General features: G+C 44.6%; 1 protein-coding gene across 1 annotated transcript; it reads left to right on the top strand.

Moving 5' to 3' along the window:
• The first annotated feature begins 16040 nt into the window (after window positions 1-16040).
• On the top strand, window positions 16041-24834 carry LOC136477106 (respiratory burst oxidase homolog protein E-like). The gene is made up of 14 exons (XM_066475131.1): window positions 16041-16978; window positions 17077-17236; window positions 17322-17370; window positions 17558-17671; window positions 17770-18255; window positions 19390-19821; window positions 21855-21950; window positions 23018-23133; window positions 23228-23398; window positions 23507-23666; window positions 23759-23947; window positions 24043-24171; window positions 24285-24363; window positions 24484-24834. Exons 1-14 carry the CDS (start codon window positions 16276-16278, stop codon window positions 24591-24593), a joined length of 2994 nt encoding a protein of 997 aa, XP_066331228.1. The 5' UTR covers window positions 16041-16275; the 3' UTR covers window positions 24594-24834.
• The last annotated feature ends 46 nt before the right edge of the window (window positions 24835-24880 follow it).

Genomic DNA, 24880 nt, shown 5'->3' with positions numbered 1-24880 from the left:
CAGCAACTAGCTAGAGATGGCTACATAGTTTCATAGGTCCTGATCATCTGCACTCGCTCAGCTATGCCTAAAGATGTCGCTTCAAATCCAACTACCTTACTAGTACTTCATGCATGCAGCCACAGCCGGTGCAGCTGTTCTTTGTAGCACAGCCGATCTAGCAAAAGTTCTAGTCATAGCTCAGTAGCAGAGTAAAATGTTCGGGCTGGTCAAATTTACACGACTCGGACTATGAGGCGTGCATACGATTTACAAGAAATAGGTAAACATCATTTCATTAATACTGTACTTGTCTATATATTTGGTCAACAGAGTTTAACCCACCTAATACAAAGTTCAACAAAAGTCCATTTACATGGATATTATTACAACAAGATAAACTAAAGAACGTCACAATTGTCTCTAGTGAACATTGAAAACACAAATCAGAACATCAGTGTTATGAGATACTAAATGTTAACATCATCTGACCATGTTGCTACTGCTTAGTTGAGAGGAACTGCATGAACTCCACCAATCTCTGGATCATTCAGACGTATTGTAAGATAACAGATACGATGAGAAAATACTTCTGCACCACAAAACTCATAGCGTTATGAAAGCGAAGTCTAGAGATCTATATTTGAATGAACCACAACAAACACATAGGGTCCTAGATGATCCTCAGCAAGATGGTAGTTTCGATGGCCAAGAACTTGATGAACAACTATAGAAGCAATGTACCACCTACTATAAAAGTTAGAATGCACTGCAAGCACTACAACCCTTGTTTGTAGGCCATGGCGAACACGAAGCTCATGGAAGACATAGCGATACACAGACATGTCCCAAGAATGATCAAAGTTACCCATGATCTATGTAAAAAAGAAAACAATATGTAGAAAAAATGAAGAACAAAGATGTCTAGTAGTAGGGTGGAGGGCAAGAACTTTGGGATCGAACTAAAGCAGGAGCTCTGGAGAATCTTACTCTCGCCCCTTGTCTCTACTGTTATATAGTTCATGGGTCATGGACCACCCCATGACCCACGCGCACGCGGCTGCGCGCCCACGACCCCACATATACGGCGCAAGAGTTGACATGATCTGTATTTTGTTGTTTCATCAAAACTATGATCCGGCCTATCAAGATTTGTTTAGTATCGGACTGTCTTAGGCCCTATTTGGATGGACTATGACTAGTTAACCATGGCTAAAAAATAGCCAACTAAGAATCATCCAATTAGTTGTGTTATTAGTCCATACATGTTTGTATCCTCAACTAATTGTTGGGTTTATAGATTAGAATTAGGTTGTTAGCCCCTAGTAGTTGGGTTCTATGGACTACTGGAATAGCCCCTGTATTTCATAGTGATTTGGATCATCTATATTTTGTAGGGTCAGACTATCTTAGGGTCTAGAAAATTTCAACATCTATACACCCATGTCCTCCGATCAGAAAGGGCAAACACCGTTAGTATAACCAGTTACCAAATGACCAAAGGACCTAAGCTACACAACGCTCAATAGAGTTTAACCCACCTAATACAAAGTTCAACAAAAGTTAACACAGACATGCATGCAAATAAGACTTCACATACGGTTGTCCCACAGACCAAGCCTAGTCATGACTTGTACTACTGATACGTCCAATAGATCAAGGGTCGAGGCGGTGTGCAGGATGTCATCCACATTCACCTTTGTTAAGACGGCATTGGCGACCGACTCGAGGCTCAAGAACAATGGAGACATACTCGAGCGATGGAAAGTACAAGATCGACTGCGACTTCAGCGAGGAGGAGGACAATCCGAGTAAGTACTGGCGAGTCGGCGAATCACAAGAGCGCTAGCCAGGAGGAGGATGCTATAATTTTTCTCTTCTCTAGAAACTCAAAGCACCTTAGAATCCATGACTACTTTTTCCAGGGTGGGAAATCCATGGGGATATCAGTTGAATAGCCCATTTAGTTTTTTTGGAGGGTTTTCCATCCCTGGGCGTGCCTTCCCCTTGCTTCCTAATTATAGGCCTTAGTTCAAATAGCCGCAGATGCAGTCACACACAAAAAATCGCTAGTTGCAGCGCAATAAGCTGCAACGAGTTGGTTTTTTTTTCTTTTTTGGTAATCTTTAGGTGTCAAATTTATGGATCTTTTCATTATTTATTATTATCAATCTCTTTTAGTTTTATGTTTATTTATATTATGAAAAAACCAAAAAGGCAACAACTAAGGCCGCCCAAAATTTCGGTCTCTGCTAAGCAGACAGGGCGGTCTGCTCGCCCGAAAATTTGATTTCGCACCGTGCTGAGCAATCCCGCCAACACGCACCGAAAATTAGATGTCTCTCTTTTGCCCTACGTGTGGAAAATAGGTTTACCACGTCGTCGATTTTAGATAAGGGCATTTGTGGTAATGTGATGGCCACATAAAAGCGCAAAGAGTCGCTGTCTCTGCCTCCATCTCCATTCTCCAGCCGCACCGTCTCTCCTCTACCTCCAAATCCTAGTCCCATGGCCTCCCTTTCCACTATCCAGCCACCCCCTCTGCCACCCCACTCTGGACCCTAGGCGCCATCGGAATAGCAGCTCGACTCCCTCTCCACTCTCTAGCCACACCCTCTCTCATACATTTCCGAACCCTAGCTGGAGTCGAATCCCCTTCGATTCATCGATAGCAGGTCGATTAGCTAATGGTGGAAGGAATGCCTCTATGATGGTACAAGCCGAATTCAAATCCCCTACCTAGCTCAGCACCTATCATGACTGACCAGATCTGATCCCTAGCCAGATCTAGATCTGGTACCTCTTCATCAATGCCAGCCACACCAGCTCTGTGACCATGATGACAGGACAACATTGCCGACGATAAAGCAAAGCTAGGGAACATAGAGGAAGAGGTACCCAAATTCCTTTTATGATGTGTGCTCTACTATAGTGGCTGAACCAAGGATATTTAGATAGCGATGGGGTTACATATTTCCTATAGTTGAGTGTAGCTGACATGTGCTTTATTGGATTAATGACTTTTGTATAAGCTGTAGTTACTAGTTAGGTGCTTATTTGCATACTCTTGCTCTATTGTGTTGACATTCTATAGAACCTTTAGTTAATAAATGCCTTTGTAATCTAGATGAACAACCACTAACTACTTATGAATGAGCACAGGATGCACAAATCACAAGGAATCATAGAAAGATGGAAGAACTTGGAATACGACATGTGGGCCCAAAACCTATGTCTCCAAAGGCAAAAATGTCAAGCACAAAGGGTAGACATGGTGAATATTTGGAATATATCCCTGAACTAGGGGAGATAGTTGAGGGATTTGATGATACAGATGAAACAGATTCAGATTTAGAAGATGAGCTAGTGCCCCTATCAGTTGATGAGGTGTTTGTTCTATCTTGTATTTAGTTCAGAGGGGAAGGGGGCGGGGGGGGGGGGGGGTTAGGTAGCCATGCAATGCTTTACTGTTTGGATATCAATGGAATTTGTGCATGCTTGCTGCCTAAATTTGTATCTCTAATTTTAGTGTCTGGATCGAAGAAGCCATAGAGGTCAACACCACTAGAAGAAGCTGCTCATGGATTTTGTACTCAGAGGTATTTCGCTGGCAAAAGGGTGGATGTAGCAGCAGTAGGTGAACATAATTCTCCATCACGACCAACACCTAGACCTAGGAATCAATTCCAAGTTCATCAATTGATTGGAGACATTGGTCAGGATGGCACCCTACGTATCCCTGAGAGACACTCCTCATGGCCAGATGATGATAGCCCTACTGAAGAGGAGTCCTCTAAGCAAACTCCCGTTTTCCCCACCCATAGAATGATGAAAGTTGCCTAGTTTGGTATTACCTTACAGATGTGTATCAATTAATTTGCACTAGCTATTTGATATCCATGTAACTTTTTTAACAATCTAAATGTGTGAACACTGTGTAGTACCATTGCTGAGAAGAGTGAGAAAGTTGAGTCCTCGAACTCATGGAATTATGCTTGACAAAATGAGCAAATCACTAGGAGGAGTGAGGATGCACATCTCTGTTGCTGAGGGGAACAGAAGGCCACATAATCCCGTGCAAGCTTCCAAGTTGGCCTCAGAGGTAGGTGTAGTAGTCAGGAAGGAAGTACAATTTTGACGCCTTGGAAAGAATACAAGGGGGAGAAGCCCAGCGCCATCTATTGCATAAGATTTGTGAAAAGGCTAAATGTATGTATGAGTATCCCCTCTTGACATTCAACTCTGCTTTGAGCAACTTTAACGGATTTACTTTTCATTCACACTACTGTGTCAGGAAGGCTGCACATTAACAGTGCTCACTCACCAACAAAAAAGCTTGACATAATGTAATGCAGTCTGTGGTATGGCAGGAACGCTATAGGTTGAAGAGAACATACTTCAATGGCGTCCCTACTAATCAGATCCGTATGATCTCTCCTGTCTCATCCATGAACAATGCACAGTGGTGTGAACTTATCAAGATTTGGTCTAGTGCTAAGAACAAGGTGTGTGAACCCATTGATTTCTTGTCTAGTCTTGCCATGGTCTACTTGTGCTACAGTCTAACACAAATGAAGCTATAGGAAACATCTAAGGAGAACAAGCAAAATCATGCAAGAGTGAAGTACCACCAGGGTACAGGATCTCGCTCCTTTATTGTCCAGATGCAAAAATTTGTCAGTGATGATTGTGTTTTATTGTTCCTCTTGACTTTCTATAATATAAACCAAAACTCATGTGCAATGTGAACAAAAGGAGAACAAGAGGAATGCAATAGGACAACATCAAGGACTTGAAGAAGAAAATGGTCCACCTGATGAAGATGTTAATGCTGTGGAAGTCTTCAAGGACTTCCATACCAGTAGAAAAAATGGCCTGAGTGATGCTGCAAGAGCAGCAGTTGTAAGTATCTTTTTTTTTCTTTACTTGAAATCTACTTAAGCCATTGCCATAAAAGAAGGAAACATAGCAGGAGCCTAGTGTTATGGAAATCTACTAAAATCTACTGAAGCTTATGTAATCTCTATCAACAGTAGGCTGAGGAAGACCTATGCATTACTTGTTATGAATCAATCTCTTGGGTTTTCAATTGAAGTCCTCTTACACTATCTGTAACCTAAGATTTTACTGATTGAATTTCGTAGGAAGCTATGGAAACTCTTCAAGCAGAACCTATTGTTGATGGGCAACAACCAATTACTAGTGTTGATGTTGTTTGCAAGGTCCTCTATGTCTACCAGGGCAAGGCCCCCTCCTAGGGAAGCGACAACAACCTTTTTTTGAAAAATGCTGGTATCCAGATAGGCTCCACCAAAACAGAGACATAGGCGGAGAGAATGCTTCAGGAATAGTTTGCTACTAAACAAGAAAGTTTCGCTGCCCTCATCGATCAAGTGGATGAACTGAAGAGGAGGACAAAAAAGACTGAAAGGGAGCTTGAGGAATACAAGAAACGGCAATAGGAGGAGTACAACAATCTCCGTGAGCTATGCACACGCTTCAGCTCTATTGGTAAGTCTTAGTCTTCAACTCCTATGGCTTGATGCAGTGAACATTTGTGGTTTGATGTGTGGACTCATGTGCTGGTTTGATGTGTGGACTCGTATGCTAGTTTAATGTGGAGATACTCTATCAGTGGTTCACTGCTGACGTGTGAAATATAAATTGTTGTTATTTGATTGCCAGGCTAAATAGTTATGTAGTCAGTCTATATAGTAGTCAGGATCTCGAATAACTTTTATGATGAATTGATTATACTCCACACGGTAGAATCAGGATAGGCCATGTGATTAAATAAAAATGTGATATGTGGATGAACCAATGCACGACATGTGAATTGGCTAGGGCACGACATGTGGGCTATTAAAAATCTGACACATGGATGGAAATCGTCAAGCCATGTGGATGTATAAAAATACGACACGTGGACAGACAACATAGTGACCCATGGTCAAATAAGAAACGGACACGTGGACCAATAAAAAATACGACACGTGGTCCAATAAAGAAGTGACACGTGATCCAAGGACAACACAACTCATGTGCTAGTAGAAAACTGACATGTGGAACAACATAGAAACGACACGTGGTCCAATAAAAACCTGAAACATGCAAGGACCAGAGATGTCCACGTTGTGCAATAAGGAGGTGACACATACCCGAACCATCTCCAATACAACCGGCTATAGCATGTACACGTGAAAAGCATCTCCAACGAAAGCGCCCACCAGCGTGGCAGCCCTCTGCCACGCATGCCAAATTAGTTCTATGACGATCTATTTTTCATCACAGATCGAGGCACTTCTATGATGATTTTGTCAGATTCGTCATGGATATGCAAGAGTGACGTGACTTCTATGACAAACCAGTTTTCGTCATAAATTTATCATAAAACTAAAATTATGACGAATTTGGCTCCTTCAGTGATGAAATCTATTCGTCATAGAAGTGAATATTTCTAGTAGTGAAACATGCGTGTATAGCCATAGCAAGATGTGCAATACCAGATCTACTTTTACAACATCCACATGAAATATTTGCAACATATGTTTGAAATAGATGAAACACTTGAAGCATGCGTGTATAGCCATTGCAACATGTGCAACATAAAACACCAAGATTTACTTTTAAAATTCAAATGAAACATTTCCAACATATGTCTAAAATACCTAAAACACTTGAAACATAGCCTTGCAACATGCATATTTTTTCATTGCAACATATGTAACATTCCAGATCTACTTTTTGTAATATCCAGATAAAACACTTAAAACAAATGTCTAAAACATTTGAAACACTTAAAACACAATGTTCATCGCGTGGCCACAGCCTACCTAGCAGTGAATTGCGGTAGATCAGCGAGGACGACAGGGGCGGATGGAGTCTGCCCTGGTGGGGCACTGGAGTGGCAACAACGAGTCTCAGTCGAACAGTAGCCTAAGGAGGTGTAGCACCCGGTTTTAAGAAACCAGATACACACCATATATGAGTCCAGAAAGTCAATTCTCACATATAGCTACAAATAAGGGTAATATCAATAGACAATGTCCAATATATAACATACCTAGTATAAAGAATATTACCTTAGATAGCAAACAACGGAAAGACATCTCCGATCTTTAGGTGAAGACTCCAATTCCACAGGGACAACTGACTAGTTGATCACAAACCTAATTCCTCCAAACTCTAGCAATTTAGTACCCATCCAGGATTTTTTCCAAAGATTTAAAAAGTAAAGCAAGCATAAGTATATATCGTACTCAACAAATATAACATGGGGTTCATGAGGCTCAAAAGGCTAACACTGGTTTAACTGCGATTAGCTTTTAATGAGTCATCTTTTAGCAATTAGGTGGCAACAAGATATTCACAAGCCCACATAAACACATGATCAGGTAAACATGAATAATGAACAGCATAAACAGTAATCATTAGTGTGCATCTTCATCATCGGTATCATCCATGTTCTTCATCTATTCCGTAAGGGTCCAAGGCTGCTCGTGACCATGAGCACGGCTGATATACCAGTTTTACACTCTACAGAGGTTGTACACTTTCACTGTGAGTCATGATTTACCCTTTCGCCCGAGGCGACCAACCTCTTGACCCACTACCAAGGAAGGTCGGTTGGGTTCACTATGAAGCCTTTCAAAGGTTCGTCTAACAAGTTAGGGCCGCTAAGGTTTTCCCATCAATAAGCATGAACCCCCATCCAAGGAGTGACTAACAAAATACCAAAAAACCAAAGTGCACCCTCTTGGCAGACCGAGATCATACCTGTCGGAGCCCCTCTTTTGCCATAAAGGTAACCACTAACAAGCTAGAAAAGGTCCTCATACTGAGCTAAAGACAGAGCCATATAGCCCTCACAGCTGTACTATAAGTCCCGGATGTTCGCTTATAGATAAGTCCTTAGGGAAAGGAATCTAGAGCACCATAAAAACAACCCAATGCTCTAGCCCCCTAATTTCATATTGCTAAAAAGCATCTTTTAATGTTTATTGCATATACCATTAGTTAAGTTACAAGAACATGGTCTTTAATTGAGCACTAGCATCATACTACCCAAAGCAATACCCCATAGGTAACAAGGCACAAGGTAACAAAGCACTAGGAAATCCTTAGGGACAGTCAAGGTAGACACATGTAGTATGAATTAAATGATTAAAGGTGTATAGGACAACAAGGAAGATCCCATGCTATACTTGCCTTAAACTCAAATCCTTCTTTTATTGAATTGTAACCTACAAAGGACTTCTTCTGGATCACCAACTTCTTTTATATCACCAACACAAAGCTCACAGACTGGACATGATCATAAAACACTACGCAAGCATCCATGCAATCATACACGAAGCAAACAATAGATCTAAATTAGAACAGTACACCAAACATAAAATCAAGATGAAAAGTTTATAAAATGAATCTGCATCTCGCTAGGAACACACAGACGCAAAAAACACTCTAATTGAAGCTATAACGAAGGAGTTATGAATTAAACAAGATTTCCTTTAATAAAATAATAGATTAAATCTAACCTTAAATTTTAAAAGTTAAAAATATATTTAATAATAGGATGAACATGTAGATTACTCAATTATGAATCTAACGCAACTTGAATGGATCAAAACGAAGTTAAAATGAAGATTTTATGGCTAAAACAAGATTAGTGGCAAAACTGTCAATAGATGAAAGCGTATTTTGAATCTAACCGAAGAAACTACGTTTTCAAAAGAAGAAAATGTATTTTGAATCTAACAGAGTGATTTTACACTTTCTGAAAGAGAAAACGTATTCTGAATCTACTAGAAAGAAACTATGCTTTCAGAATAGAAAAATGTATTCTAGAAGTGCGCCATGGACTGTGGGTTATATTACGTGAAACTACAGGGGCTCTTTTGCAAATAAACTCAGCGAAGGGGTACGGGCGATCTTGGATTGTTGGATTAAATCTGGATGGCCCAGATTAGGAAGGAGGGACAGAGAGAGCGTCACCGGCCGGAGAAGAAAACCGACGCGGCGGAGCTCCATTACCGGTGGCGAGAAGCTCCCCGGAGCGCTTGGTTTGGGTCCTAGAGGCCACGGTTTAACGAGCCGAGAGCACAGAGAACAAGAGAAGAAGACGACGAACTCACCTAGGGCCTTCTTGCGGTCGACGGCTAGTCTACGGTGTCGGGCAGCGCGGCGGCGATGGCGACGGCGAGAGAAGTAGGAGAAAAATCTAATTTACTACACGAGGGATTTCCCAAACTAGGGGCTCCCCCTTATGGTAGTTTTGGTATGCTTTGCCCAAGGGGTTAGTATATATTTATAGAGAGAAAAACTCTTCACATCTACATCAATTAGCAATATGATACTAATTGATGTTGCACCTTCCACATTTACTAATGGGCCTAAATAATCATTAAAGCCCATTAGTAAATAAATGCATGGGTCTTTAGGATTTATTAGGATTATTGCACATGGGCTTTGAGAGTTGGTTGGAAAATGAGATATATTATTTATTTTCGGAATTAGATAATTTCACGAATAAAATAATTCTAGAAAAGTCCAAATTTGATATTTAAGCCACGAAAAAAACTCTGAGACCTCCAAAAATTTGGGAAAAATTCCCATAGACACTTTGGAACATGATGAACCTAAATAAAGTATTTGGAGCTCATGAAAAGATTATTGGGAACTTAGAACATAAAGATTAAGGTGAAGGAGGTAGAAATTAAATTCCAGAAAGAAGCTTGAAAATTTCTAGAGATAGATATTCGTCTCCTAAACGTATTTTAAAAAACACATTTTGCACATAAAAACACAAGGTGCGACCGGCATGAATGCAACAAACACGTTTCTACCTTAAGATAAATTTTAATCTAATGAAAAATTATTATTTCCCCATGTTTTCACGAGCATAAAAATACAAACTTAAATCATTTTAGCTCTATTTCAAAAGAATCAAATTTTAGGGTGTTACGGGAGGGCCACCGCCCAGAGAGGCCCTGCGAGGAGCGCCGTCTCCTAGGCCACCCCTGATGCCGTGGGTGGCACCCTCGCCACCGCCAATAGTACTACCCCATCGGAGCCGGCTGGCCGGACTACGACGGGGTGGGGGGATGGACGTGGTAGTGTGTGGGTGGGTGCGGGAGGAGATGAGGCGCGCGGCATGGTGCAAGATAGAGCACGACCCGGGAATGGGGAGCCAAGCGTCGCAGGCGGGCACACGTGTCGTGGGAGGGAGCGAGTGGCAGGGAAAGGCGGCAGCAGCGAGGCGGAGTGCGGGCGTGGCGGCGATTCAAGAATGGGTGCGGTAATGGCGACAACTCGAGTGGAAAGTGAGCAGAGATTTTTTTATATTTTTTAGCAACACGAGCGATCGTGCAATTGATAGTGTTGGACCGTTCTAGCGGACAAGGTCCACCAACGTGGGCGTCCGGACGATCAGACGTCTTACCCACAGTATTACTGTAATTTGGAACTCTTCTCCTGTTTTAACAAATATATGTCTCTACGAAAAGATACAAAAGGCATTGAGACCAACAAAGTTCAAAAAAATGCAATCAAGGGGGTGTTTAGTTCCCCCAAATTTCAGAATTTGGCACTATGCAAAAAGAAGATTCCCCGTCACATCAAACTTGCGGTATATGCATGGAGTACTAAATGTTGACGAAATCAAAAACTAATTGCACAGTTTAGTTGTACTTTGCGAGACGAACGTTTTGAGCCTAATTAGTCAACGATTGGATAATTATTACCAAATAAAAACAAAATAACACTGTAGCAACTCGGCGCCAACTCGGCGCAACTAAACGTGGCCCAAAAGTCATCAAACTACGTCTGGATATAATTTGGAGATAAATCTATCTAATCCTGTAATACTTATTTTTTAAAAAATTGTTCTCTTAAAATTGATTTAAATTTAAAATTAAACTTAACAAAATATTAGTTTGATTTCCATATGTATTACTACAAATAATGTTTCAAAAAATATATCCTGTGTCTTTTCTACTGGACACCCATCTGCAGAGGAATCTTGCCACTGCATGACGGTCACGACGTTTTTCCTCTCCGGACCACCTGGCTCTCATCGCATCATCGATCATCTTTCATATATGTTTCTTCCAGTTTTTGCATCTGTTGATCGGCATTCGCGAGCCTATCTCGTGTTGTATGTGATGCAGTAGTATATTGCAAAACGTTACATCATACATGACCACTGCTGTTTTGGCCTGGGACGTTGCCGTCCTACATTGGATCGAGCGACCACAGAGACAACCACTCGTGTGTTTGTACACGCATAGTTATTTAAAGTGGAAAACATATATGCACCCTCTAGTGTCAAATCAATGACGCTCTAAAGACAAACACCAATACAGTCCAAAGATATACTACGTCAGTTCTGAATAAAATGTCACTTATTTGATCCCAGGGACTATATAATTTGTACTTAAAACTGATATATATACGAGAAGTGTCCTTCGCACAAAGTCATACAATGTATTTACGTACTATCTCTATCCTAAAATAAATTAATTATTAGAATCACCCAAAGTCAAATTATCTTAAGTTTGACCAACTTTATAAGAAATAGCAACATCCTGTATGACACTAAATAAGTATATTATGAAATATATTTCATGAGTATCTTATGGTATTACTTTAATGTCATAAATATTAGTTCTAATTTCTATAAATTTAGTTAAACTTAAATTAATTTAACTTAGAACAAGTCTAAAATTTGATTTATTTTGGGATATGGAGAAGTATATATATGCCTAAGATGTGTATGATGATAAATAAATGAGTAGTAGGTTAACTAATAATGTGATGCTATATGAAAAACATGTCCCCGAGTAAATATATTATCTTTGGAATTAAACAAAGGGGTTGTATTTTTGGAAAATAAAAATCATGCTTGCTTGTCATGCATGCTTTGCCTTACATATATCCCCTTCCTCCTAAATAAAAAGAATAAAATTCTCATATACCGAGGAAAAATTAGCCCACAACTCTACTCTTTTTATTCTCCACATATGTTGATAGAGCAAAAACAAATGATTGCATGTATAAACTCTATAGTTATTGTATCATACACCTATATATAGGGAATATTTTTCTACGATAATGCACCTACTCATAAAGCTATAATTGCATTCTTTTTAGGAGAACACATGAGTCCTAGAAAACATTCTTAGGACGGAGGGAGTATACATTAAAAACTAATAAGATGCTATCCCTGTCGTGCACAATGACATTTTAGCTTCGTCAAAGTATGTCTAGTTTGACCAAATTTATTAATGGTATTTAATCAAACAAGTATTATTCGACTCATCATTTAATATATATTTAAATTATACCTAGTTGATGTCATAAATGTTGATACTCTTTTTCTATAAAATTTGTCAAACTTAACGTAGTTTGACTTTAGTTTATGTTGTAAGCCGTTTGTAACGTCATCTTTTGGTGATGTGTTTGGTTTCAATCTATTTGTGTGAGTGACTATACTCATTCATTCATAGATGTTGGTGTCCGAAACATTTTTATATTCCTATTTTATCTAAAAAGAACATAGTTTGATTTGGGATAAAATTAAAATGTCACTTTTTATGGACCTGAGGTTGTATATATATGAGCCTTGTTCGTTTTTTGTTTATATTATTACAAGGACGACGATGCACAAGTACATAGATCGGTCACCATGGACGCACGCCACACTCACAAAACCGTGATTGTGCCTCCTATCAAACACCTACACATAAATAAATTGCTAAAAACACTTGCTATTGTGTAAATCATGGCCAGCAGGATTAAGCAAATACCTCTATCAAGAAATTAAAGCTCCTGGTATCATACACACTTTTTCCTCAAAAACCAGGTCTCTCGAATCTCTAAATAATGCCATGCTGGATCCCAAAAAGTCTCACTTAATTATGTAGCTCTGGTGTTCTATACAACTGAGCTCACTGTCCTGTGCAAAGAAACTAGAACTGTCCGTTTGTAACATGGTAGCTGGCTCATGCACGGAATCGGCGTACTTTGGATATGCATGTCCATATCCAAATATGGATATATACGCGCAAGAGATCACGTACTAGTCCTTATCATCACTTGAATGGGAGTGCTCCAGATGTTGACTGTACCCTATAAATGAAATTTTTCCCCATATAACTCCGTTTTAAAAAAAATCAATACATGATATTAAACTATCAATGTATATATATTTTACAATTTTTAGTTACATTTGAAAAAAAATCAAGTGGCCACTTCTATAGCTCTTGTGTCATGGAGTGTTAATACAATGCAATCTAAAATGGATTGACATTACTATAGGCATGTGACTGATGAAGGAAACATCTTTCATGATTGCTAAACCATGGAAATTGGTAATGATCATTGCTCGTGGTTTATACAGTATGGAAAGTCCCATACCGGTCGATACTATTTTCTAAATTATGCTACCAGTTTTAACCTTTTTTTCAAAAACACGAAAGTTGTCATTTTGTGAATTTAGCACAATTTTTTTACTGCTTTTTCATTAGTTATTTAGATAAAAACTGAAAACTCCTATACCGAACACTTTTGTTTCCATATTATAGTATCATTTTTTACCGTTTTCATCCCTAGTGGCACACATCATGTTTGTTTGCTTTGAGTTAGTTTATTATGCATAAAAAATAACATAAAAGGGTATTTACAAGCGTGAATACATACATTTCTCTATTTCCCATAATGGCTGATGTAAGTTAGATACAAATTCAGGGGTTATTACTTTAGGTTATCATTTATAATAACAGAGGTGGATACTTTATATGTATATTTAGAGGTTACTTCATGTTATTTCTCATAATGGCATATGTGGATATTATTAGAAGCAAATTAGGTCCCATGGCTATTACTATCAACTCCACAAAATCGATGGTTAGATGCATGTTATGATTTTTTTTTTACAATTTCTCATTAATACATTTTTTCTCTATCTCATACATTGGCATCTCACTGCATCCTTGATCTTCGCGAATAACTCGATAAATGAAGGGGTTTCCTCTAGAAAATTATTGGGTTATGCTGTTCCAAAGATTAGAAAGCTCTCCACCCAGGCACGGAGCCAGCGGTGGGGCTAGGGGGCCTCCAGCCCCCCCCCCCCCCCTCCCGCTCGCGAGCAAGCGAAGCCCCATAGAGCCGCCGTCTGAAATTTCAGCTGTAGATGTACAGATAGGAGGGGCTGAGATTTGCTGAACCTCTTTTCTTGCTAATTGCCGTTGTTTAGCTCCTCCTAAATTTTTTCCTAGCTTCGTCCCTGCCTCCACCATACCGCGACAATATGTTTAGTTTGGTCCTCATGAGGTAGATAAACATGTTGCAACAACTAAAGAAGACCTGTGTTGTATTGCCACGTGAATGACGATTGTCATGCCATGAAAAAGCAAGATATATAGATTAGGGCTTTAAATTCAGGTTCACATGCAAAGTTCATGTACAATCCGAATTAATGATCCTACTATACTCTATATATGCAAATTAGTTAAGCTCCTCTTCCTCTTGAACAAAGAAAAGGTTGTGTAGGAGCACCACTACAATTTCCTATTTATGAGGGGGGAAAAACTTCGGTAAAATGGTTCAGGCATGTTTTGTTCTTTTGGAGAGAAAGGCTGGTGCTGCCATTATCAAGTCATGCGTATTTTCTCTCTACTACAGGAGTCATGCGACAACGCTACCCCTACTGGCTACTATGGATAGAGGATTCGTGTGACCCAACTAATCGATTGTGCATGAGGTTGGCAAGCATCTGAAGCCTCTGAACACGCGGCAAACGCTAATGGTCCTTCAAGATGGATGAAAAGCCTCGTGGTTTCTTCAGGTACCAAAGAAAAAAAAACGCTAATGGCAGACAGGCACAGGTCGAGATCGAGGAGAGAGCTATCAGCCATGGCAGCCGTGCTCCTCACGCTGCCTTTGCTACCTAGCTCGTCACTCGATAGCATCACTCGGTCCGTTACGGCGTGCCTTTCATAACAGAGACGCTGGGCGCTGTCAGCCCCAGCCAATGCATGCAATGCAAAGGCGAAATCATGGTGGGTGAAAAAGGCGAACCATTAGCAGAGCGATGACGTCGCCCGTTTCACCTCCCACACAATCACACGTTGATGGGTCTGGATCAGCCGAAACTGGTCCTTGATCACTGCACCACCTCCCTGTTCCGACATATGGGCGCCATGAAAGTTGATGCCGAGCTGGGAGCAGAAACCCATTCCAGCCGCTCCTGCAGGCAAGGCTACAGGCGTCGGCGCATCGTGCAGTTTCAGTGCAGATGCAGCCAAGCTGCTCGGTGTAGCAAGCTGCTGGATTCAGAGCCCTAGCAAGCAAAAGCAGCACTGGTTGGTGGCTGCTGAGCATCTTGGCGCGACAGTATCATCCTGCAGACAGGCAGACAACACTTGCCCAGAATTCAAAGGATCCAGCCGCTCATCGTTCTTCCCAAGCACTACCCGTTTTCAGACCTGAGTCTTCTCTAAATTCTGTGGAGCAAGCAGAAATGGCAGTATCTGTAAGCTGTAGCAACCCTAAAATGGCACTATTCTTTTTTCCAGAGAACAAAATGGCAGTATTTGTAAGCAGAAAATGGCAGTAGCTGTAGTCTTCTATGAACATGGACTAATTTTTGTTTCTAAAATGTCAAATGCCTGCCCAGGGCTAACACAAACAGAGCGCACAGATTGGTCTAATCATTATCCTCCAACTTGCCCGGGTCGATTTCAGTGTTCGTTAACCTCACCGGCTCCTGTAATTCATTACTGCAAATTCAGTTGTTAATAAAAACAAGGAACAGATAATAACACATATAAACAAAGTCGGTATCCAGTTCGGTAGCCCTAATGCGATCTCGTCTCCTGAATTTGGCGCGAATACGCAAAAATTTACTGAATGAAAAATAGTTAAAATTCGTGCAGGCGAGAGAACCTTCCAGTCAGTGGCTGCACTAACAAGCCCGTGTCACACGACACCCACCGTTTGCCTACTTTCATATGGTCCTCTTGGAAGCGTCCGCGACTCGGCGCACCGAATCCCAACCACCAGGTAGTGGCGCCGAACGCCCGGCCGAGCATATACATCGCCCTGCCTGCCGCTCGGCCCGCCCTCAGCTGCTCAGCTCGGCAGGCTCGCGACAAGCAAGCTGATCACCTGAGCAGTGAGCAGGGTGAGGCCAAGTACAAGCAGAGCGGCGCTCCTGTTCCAGCCTTCCAGGCCGCGGGGATATGCACACGCCGCGAGGGCAGCAGCGGTGCCAAGAAGCCTAGGGGAGGGACGGCCATGTGGGCGCCGTCGCGGGGGTCGTCGTCAGGGAGCGGGCGGCGGACCTGGCGCCGGCGCATCGCGGACTACCTCGCCGACGACCAGACCGACGTGTCGGACAATGAGTCCTTCATCACGGCGCACAGCGACGAGTACGTCGCCGCCTCCACGTCCGCCGCGGACGGGGGAATGCTGCCGGCGTTCCTCGCGGACCAGAGCGACCTCGTGGAGGTGATGCTGGAGCTGGACGAGGAGTCCATGGTGGTGCGCAGCGTCACGCCCACCACGGCGGCGCTGTACGGGACGCCCACAACGTCGCTGCCCGGCCCGGCGCCGCACACGCCGGACGGCCCGCGGAGCCTGAGCCGGTGCTCGTCGACGTCGTCGCGGATCCGTAGGAAGTTCGCGTGGCTGCGGTCGCCATCGCCGTCGCTGCGCCGTCCCCCTCCCCCGCCCGAGGCCGCGGCCGCCGCGGCGTCCTCGGACCAGCAGGTGGTGCGGGAGGCGGCGCTGGCGGCCCGCGAGCGGCGGCGCGTCCAGGCGCGCCTCCTGAACCGGTCGCGGTCCGGGGCCCGGCGCGCGCTCAAGGGCCTCCGGTTCATCAGCCGCACCACCACCGACGCCGACGGCAGCGCCGCGCTCTGGCGCGCCGTCGAGGAGCGCTTCAACGCGCTCGCCACCGACGGCCTCCTCGCCCGCGACGACTTCGGCGACTGCATCGGTACGCACGTTCGTTCGTCCGAACTAGCCATGAACGCGACGCGATCACACGCGCGCGCCCACCACCACGACGGGCTGACGGCATTGGTGGTGTTGCAGGGATGGTGGACTCGAAGGAGTTCGCCGTGGGCATCTTCGACGCGCTGGCGCGGCGGCGGCGGCAGAACCTGGAGCGAATCAGCAAGGACGAGCTCTACGAGTTCTGGCTGCAAATCTCCGACCAGAGCTTCGACGCGCGCCTCCAAATCTTCTTCGACATGTGCGCGACAGCCCCTCACAATCCTGCACCGATTTCCTCTGTTTTGCTTGTGTTCTTGGCCTGAAACAAATCCATTTCAATTCAGGGTGGACACCAACGTGGACGGTAGGATCACGAGGGAAGAAGTGCAAGAGGTAAATCAAATCAAGTTAGTAGTCCAGGAGTAATTGAAAGTAACATGTCTCAGTATTACTTGTATTGCTGTAACTATCACTTCAATCGGGTTAGTTATGCATGGAGTTTCACTGTGCGGGTAGGTAATTAGGCTTGACCTCCAGCGTGTGATCAGCCTAACTAAAAGTTTTCATTTTTCTTTCCCAGCTGATCGTTCTGAGCGCGTCGGCGAACAAGCTGTCGAAGCTTAAGGAGCAGGCTGAGGAGTACGCGTCCCTGATCATGGAGGAGCTCGATCCGGAGAATCTCAGCTACATAGAGGTACGGATACATGCGTACAAATACACCACAGCTACGTGTCAATACCTAGTGTACTTCTGTTGAGTGTTGCTGGCTGGCCTGGCCACGTCCGCACGCAGCTCTGGCAGCTGGAGGCGCTGCTCCTGCAGCGCGACGCGTACATGACCTACAGCCGGCCGATGAGCAGCGGCAGCGCGGCGCAGTGGAGCCAGGGCCTGAGCGCCGGCGCCGGCGTGGGTGCGGGCGCAGGCGGGCAGCCGCAGCCGTCGTCGCAGTGGCATCTGCAGCGGCGGAGGTGGATCCCGCGGCGCGCGGCGGCGCGGGCTCGCGTGGCGGCGGCGGAGAGCTGGCGGCGCGCGTGGGTGGTGGCGCTGTGGCTCGCGGCCATGGCGTCGCTGTTCGCGTGGCGGTTCGTGCAGTACCGGCGGTCGGCGGCGTTCCGGGTGATGGGGTACTGCCTTCCGACGGCCAAGGGCGCCGCCGAGACGCTCAAGCTCAACATGGCGCTCGTGCTGCTCCCGGTCTGCCGCAACACGCTGACGTGGCTCCGCTCCACCTGGGCGCGATTCTTCGTCCCCTTCGACGACAGCATCGCCTTCCACAAGGTAATACAAAGATCTCCTGGCATGCGGGGGCCACACCCCATAGTAATACAGTAAGTTCGAAGTCCTGTACTACTTACTGCGGCGCTGCCGGAGGGTGGTCGGTCGCCGTCGGTGGCGAGGCGCCGGCGTCCGTCGTGTTTTGCGTCGCGCGGTCAATCATTGGGCCAATGCCGCGTGGGGCCATGCGGGCTTGGATCTCGTGCGGCTTTGCCGCACGGCTTTTTGGCCTTTCGGGCCGTCGCGTACTTTGGGGGTCGCTGTGGGACCTTTCCCTCGCGGTCCAATCAGAAGTCAGATTAGCGGTTTGCCGGGAGGCCTGCGAACGGGACGGCGCAGAAGATCCGCGTGTCTCCGCGCCGGGTACGCGCGCGGCCCGGCAGCAGTCTTGTCCTGGACTCCTGGTCAAGATTTCTGGTCCGAATACTCCCATGACGTGGAAGTGGAAGTCACCGGACCGACAGGTTTTCCGCTGCCAGGTGGGGGCCATGCGCACCCCTCTCGAGTCTCGAGTCTTGTCTTGAGAGAAACGTGTTGAAATGTAATCTTAAAGCGTTGATCCACGTTGTGTTCAGTCGTGCAAACAGTAAAAAACTTTCATGACCTAGTCGGGCGAATGCTCCTCCAATCATGCCAAGATTAAGGCTGATTTTATTTCAATATTATAAATATTCAACACGTGCATTAATTCACCTTAGTTCAATCCAGTTTTCGCTAACGAAGTTTGCGACACATAACCTAATAATGCGATTATTAGACAGCTGAAAGCATAGAGAATCAGATACCCCGGGTCCCAATGATTTATTTCGCGTTTGACACTTGGTAACGCCTTTGATTGCTTGCTTGCTTGCTTGCTTTCTTGATGCAAGTACCTAGCCAGTGCAATGCCTTATCAAGTATTAATATTTAAGGTGTGCTATCACCACCACCTGGCCATAATTACTTCATGACGTTTTTTTTTAAAAAAAAAAGTTGCATTACGATTTTTTTTTTGAATTCAAAAGTTGTATTAAGATGGTTTTAGTGCTTTTGATTAACTGTGATGATGAATTAATCAATCGATCAATATGAATTACCCATGCATAGCATATATATGATGGCATGCATGCAAAAATGCAATGCAATGGCATGGCGCAGATCATCGCTTTCGCTATCGCGGTGGGCATCTGCCTGCACGCGGGGAACCACCTGGCGTGCGACTTCCCGCGGCTGATCGCGTCGGGGCCAGACGAGTACCGGCTGGTGGCGCGCTTCTTCGGGCGGGACAAGCCCAGCTACCGGGGCCTCCTCGCCGGCGCCGAGGGCGTCACGGGGATCGTCATGGTCACGCTCATGGCCATCTCCTTCACCCTCGCCACGCGCCCATTCCGGAAGCGGGAGGAGGCCAAGGCAGCCAGCAGGGGCGCCGGCGGCGGCCGATGGTGGCGGCGGCTCCCTTTCTTCCCGCTCGCCCACCTCGCCGGCTTCAACGCCTTCTGGTACTCGCACCACCTGCTCATCGTCGTCTACCTCCTGCTGATCGTCCACGGCTGGTTCGTGTTCCTCGTCGACAAGTGGTACCAGAGGACGGTACGTAACTATATCACTCACTACTCAATCTATCCTAATACATGAGCAGCTAGCAGTGGTTATTCATCAGTGTGTTTAATATTCTAGCTCGCTGCACATATACCGTATATATATAGTAGCTCTCTCGATCGTTACAGGCTCACATTTTGGTCCTGATTCGGTCCTTTGCATCGAGGAAAGCTCTATGATAGATGTGCACACTTTCTGTCGATCTCTGCGATTCTTTGGCTTTGATCCGTTTCCATCCGTCGCCTTCGCGGCTGTTATTATGTTGATGACTTGATGGGCACTGGCCACCACGGACAAGGAAATATAAACTGTTTTTTTAGATAAGAAGGAAATATAAAATGTAGCTGAAGCTAAGGACTGGCCGGTCGAGCTAAGCCAGAGTTCAGAAAGATCGTAGGCGGCGTACTGTCACAAGGCATGCATGCATCATACCCATTTTGCACAGTAATGGAGTACGTAGGGTCTGGGACATTAATTGGAGATGGAGGCCCCGTTCGCTTCGCTGAAAAAACAAGCCGAAACACTGTTCTAGCTAATTTGTTGTGAGAGAAAAACATTGTTTCGACTGAAAAAAAAACAAGCTGAAAAAAACGGATTATAAGAGAAGCGAACAGGCCCGAAGAAATTAAGGTAGGCCACCACCTTGCGTTGCGCTGTTTGAGACTGTTTTCCCTATTCCTAGAGAGGAGGGTGACATGTCCGTCAATGTGCTCCAACCTCACATATACGGGAGGGACAGTTTGATAAGCTTTGCAGAGCTGGCCAAAACTTTAGTAAGTCATAGGCGTCCTGGATTATCGCAGCCACGCATGCATGTACGCATGCTAGTAGCCAAACACTCTTGCCGAAATGAGGAGGCAACATGTTTGGATCGCTAGTAGCCATGCTCGATCAATCGCTGATCATGCATGTTGGGAGGGGTCAGGTCAGGTCAGGTCACAGGCATCATCAGGCAGTGCCGGTTGGTGGTCCGTTGAGGTCAAGACAAGACGGAACCCCAAGCGTATCTGCATAGCATTAACAAAGCGTACCTGTCAATCAAGCACGTTCGCATCAGTGGACACGGGCAGCTTAAAGGCTTTAGCCGTAAGCTATCTCGTGTTCGTAGTCATGGCCGCCTGCACCCGTACCGTACGAACTCTCTCCCATGAATGAATAATACCATGACAGGAAAAGATCCATGTCGCCAGCAGCCAGCTCTGGATCAGTCCCAGTCCCAGCCCAGAGCAGCGAGAGCGTTGCCATGTCGTTTCATGCGTACACGTCTCAGCAACTGGCCGGATGGGGATCGAATCCACATCACCACAGGGACAGGCTGACAAGACACACGACACCCCCTTGGCCCCTTGGGAGTTTGGGACGACCCTTTTAGCGCCAAGCCTAATCCGTTTGTGATAAATAAACCTCCTTTTCAGGACCACTGTTGGAGAGCAGCAGCCTCTATTTTGTAAACACCTGTTTCAGGTCCTTTGCAAATTTCTGATGAATTCTTATTTGTTTTCGTATTGCCACATGTTGCGGTGGCGGGCTTCGTTGTAAAGGTGTCACGGATGTGGCATCTGCTAGCAATTAATTCAAAAAACTGTTCCTTGGACCCGAAATGCGCAAGAATACAAACTTTTGCACTCACCGCTATACAACTGCCATTTTTTAGCACATTGCAAGACACTTGAATGGGCATTCCTATGCTGTGCACAAGGGAATCTGACAGCTGCCAAACTCGGTGGTTGGATATTATGTGTTGGTTGGTGCAGTTCAGATTAATTTGTATTTAACTTGGAACCTGAAACAATGTTGTACTAGAATATAAAACGTTAGTACTGTAAGTGTAAGCACTGCTACCTGCTGCAGCCTTAGTAAGATGATCTTCACTTGGCCTGTCGACGAGAATCAGAAAACCTGGTGCTATGTTGATACATTCTCCAAGTGTTTTGAGTTGTCTGCATCTAACCTCTTCATTCTCTTTTTAATAACGGAGCAGACAAAAACTTGATGCTGACAGTGTGATCTCTTCCGTGATGCAGACATGGATGTACATTTCTGTACCCCTGGTGCTTTACGTCGGGGAACGGACACTACGGGCCTTCCGATCCAAGGCTTACGCAGTCAAGATTCTCAAGGTAACTTAACATCCTAGACCACATCTAAACATCTCATTATCTGAAGTTTTGAGAGCAGTTATCACCCAGGCGTAGCGTATCATAATCTAGCCTCTGTCCCCTGCATATATATGTCTCATAATCTGGATGGCTAGCATCAGTTGGCACTTGGCACCCTCGCTGACAAGTGACAACAAACTATCACATTATATCATCATCGTCAGTTGGTCGAAAAGACAAACGGGCGTATGGCTTGGTCTGGGTCAATTGTGTCTTTGCTCTTGCAAACTGTCGAAAGCATCGTTGCCGTTGGGAGAATGGATGGTTTCAGAGTCATATAAAAGGATTCTGGCATGTGGCCAGTATGATGAGGATATGGTGCTAGGTCATGTTGGCACTAGGATATGTAATAGGGTCATGTAGGCTTAATTGAACACTTGTCTCATTTACAACAACTGCCCATCACTAGCTAGTAGGTCACTTCATGTCAGGGTGTGTTTAGTTGGGGAGGTGAAAATTTTTGGGTGTCACATCGAATGTGTTGGAAGGATGTCGGGAGGGGTTTTTGGATATTAATAAAAAACAAATTACAGAACCCATCAGAAAACTGCGAGACGAATCTAATGATACTAATTAATCGGTCATTAGCACATGTGGGTTACTGTAGCACTTAAGGCTTTTCATGGACTAATTAGGCTTAAAAGATTCGTCTCGTGATTTTACCGAGAACTGTGCAATTAGTTTTTTTTTTCGTCTATATTTAGTACTTTATGCATATGTTCAAACATGCTCTTTTATTGTATGAGGCAAAAAATTTTGGAAACTAAACAGGGCCTCAGTAGTCCCACAATTTCAAGACCAAACTGGATGCTCACAAAAAGAATGATCTAAACAAAGAAAATGGCTTGGGGTTTTCTGCTGCTCCTTTTCTTCCTTAAGAAAAGAGAGAATATATGATGTTTAGGATAAGCTAATTATTGGAAAAAAATGAATTAGCTTGTCATAAGCAAGATACAAATACCCGATGGTTGGAAGTAGGAAGAGATGAAAAGTATATGCATGCTCTTACTGCAATCTGGTTCACTCAGGTGTGCCTTCTACCGGGGAACGTCTTGACCATAACCATGTCGAAACCCTATGGATTCCGCTACAGAAGTGGGCAGTACATATTCCTCCAGTGTCCAACGATCTCCCCATTTGAGTGGTATGCGTGACTCTTCATTTGTCCACTTGTTCGATCGATCACCCTTGCTTCTTTTTGTTACACTCATCTCTGATACTGCTTCTTCGAATGGCAGGCATCCGTTCTCCATCACTTCAGCTCCTGGAGACGACTACATCAGCGTCCACATCCAGACCAGGGGTGACTGGACACAGGAACTCAAGCGAATCTTCGTCGAGAACTATTTCACGCCATGCGTGCCCCGAAGGGCTGCCTTCTCGGAGCTAGGCGCGGTGGAGCACAAGAGGTTCTTCCATGCATGCATTCTCCACGCCATGTCTGCTCCCCTGTTTGAGAGCTGCCTGATCAATATGAAAACTGAGCAATGCCTTGCCTCCTCTGGGCTCTGATGCAGTCCGCCAAGGTTGCTGGTCGATGGCCCCTACGGCGCCCCAGCGCAGGATTTCAGGAACTATGACGTGCTGCTCCTTGTCGGCCTTGGGATCGGCGCAACGCCTTTCATCAGCATCCTGAGAGATCTTCTGAACAACATCAAGCTGGCTGACGAGCTGATGGTATCGACTCATTGTAGCATCCATTCTTCAGCTTTCTGTGACTCAGTTCTTGCTTGCCTGACACTGACGGTCACTTTGTCTGAACCTTTCAGGACCTGGCAATGGAGACCAGCCGGTCCGAGGACAGCGCCAACAGCTTGAGCGCATCAACGGCGAGCAGCAGCAACAAGAGGCGGGCATACCGAACAAGCTGCGCACACTTCTACTGGGTCACAAGGGAGCCTGGATCATTCGAGTGGTTCAAGGGGGTGATGAATGAGGTCGCTGAAATGGACAAGAAGGTGATGTCTCTGCCTTTCTGTGTGCTGTTTTCCTTGCAGATGTTGTTAATGTACTCATGACGATGGGGTTCCTGTCTTCCTGATGGTTTAACCAGGGTGTCATTGAGCTGCACAACTATCTGACGAGCGTGTATGAGGAGCGAGATGCAAGGACGACCCTGCTGTCGATGGTGCAGGCCCTGAACCACGCCAAGCATGGCGTAGACATAGTGTCAGGCACAAGGGTAAACACACTTTGGTTCAGTAAACAGAGTATCATGAATTCGCTGAATAATAATCTCGGGAATGTTGATGATCATGATTGCTTTTGAACATATTAATTGTGTTCATGTTTCAGGTCAGGACACATTTTGCAAGACCTAACTGGAAAGAAGTATTTACAAGAATAGCGTCCAAGCACCCAAATTCTACAGTCGGTAATATTTTGCCCCCAATGTATTCATTTTTTTTCTCAGCACACTGAAAGGCATAAAAAAACTATTGAGCATCGATCAAGTGTTCGTCATTCTGATCATGAGAGTTTATTATGCATGCAGGGGTATTTTACTGTGGGAGACCTACACTTGCCAAAGAACTGAAGAAACTGTCACTTGACATGAGCCACAAAACGGGAACCCGCTTTGATTTCCACAAGGAGTACTTCTGATGGAAAAAAGAATTAGTCCTGATTTCTTTAGTACTAGAAGATACAGAAAAAAAAAATTCACAAATTTTGCATAGAAGCAAAATGATCCTCTTCACAATATGTAAATGTTCATAGTATAAAGCAGAGGGTAGTTAGAAACAATTTTTGTTAACCAAATGGGAGGGTAAAAATATGTCCTGTGCTTTCAGACAGCCATTGGTTACTGCAGATATACACGTATAGATCATAGCTATTCATTGTATGCTAAGCATACAAGAGACTGAGGCCAACAATCTGAATGCATATCA

This window comes from Miscanthus floridulus, chromosome 8 (assembly GCF_019320115.1).
Source record: "Miscanthus floridulus cultivar M001 chromosome 8, ASM1932011v1, whole genome shotgun sequence".
In the NCBI taxonomy this organism is placed as follows: Eukaryota; Viridiplantae; Streptophyta; class Magnoliopsida; order Poales; family Poaceae; genus Miscanthus; species Miscanthus floridulus.
Note: the sequence above shows the minus strand (reverse complement) of the source record. Positions and strands in the feature narration are given on the sequence as shown.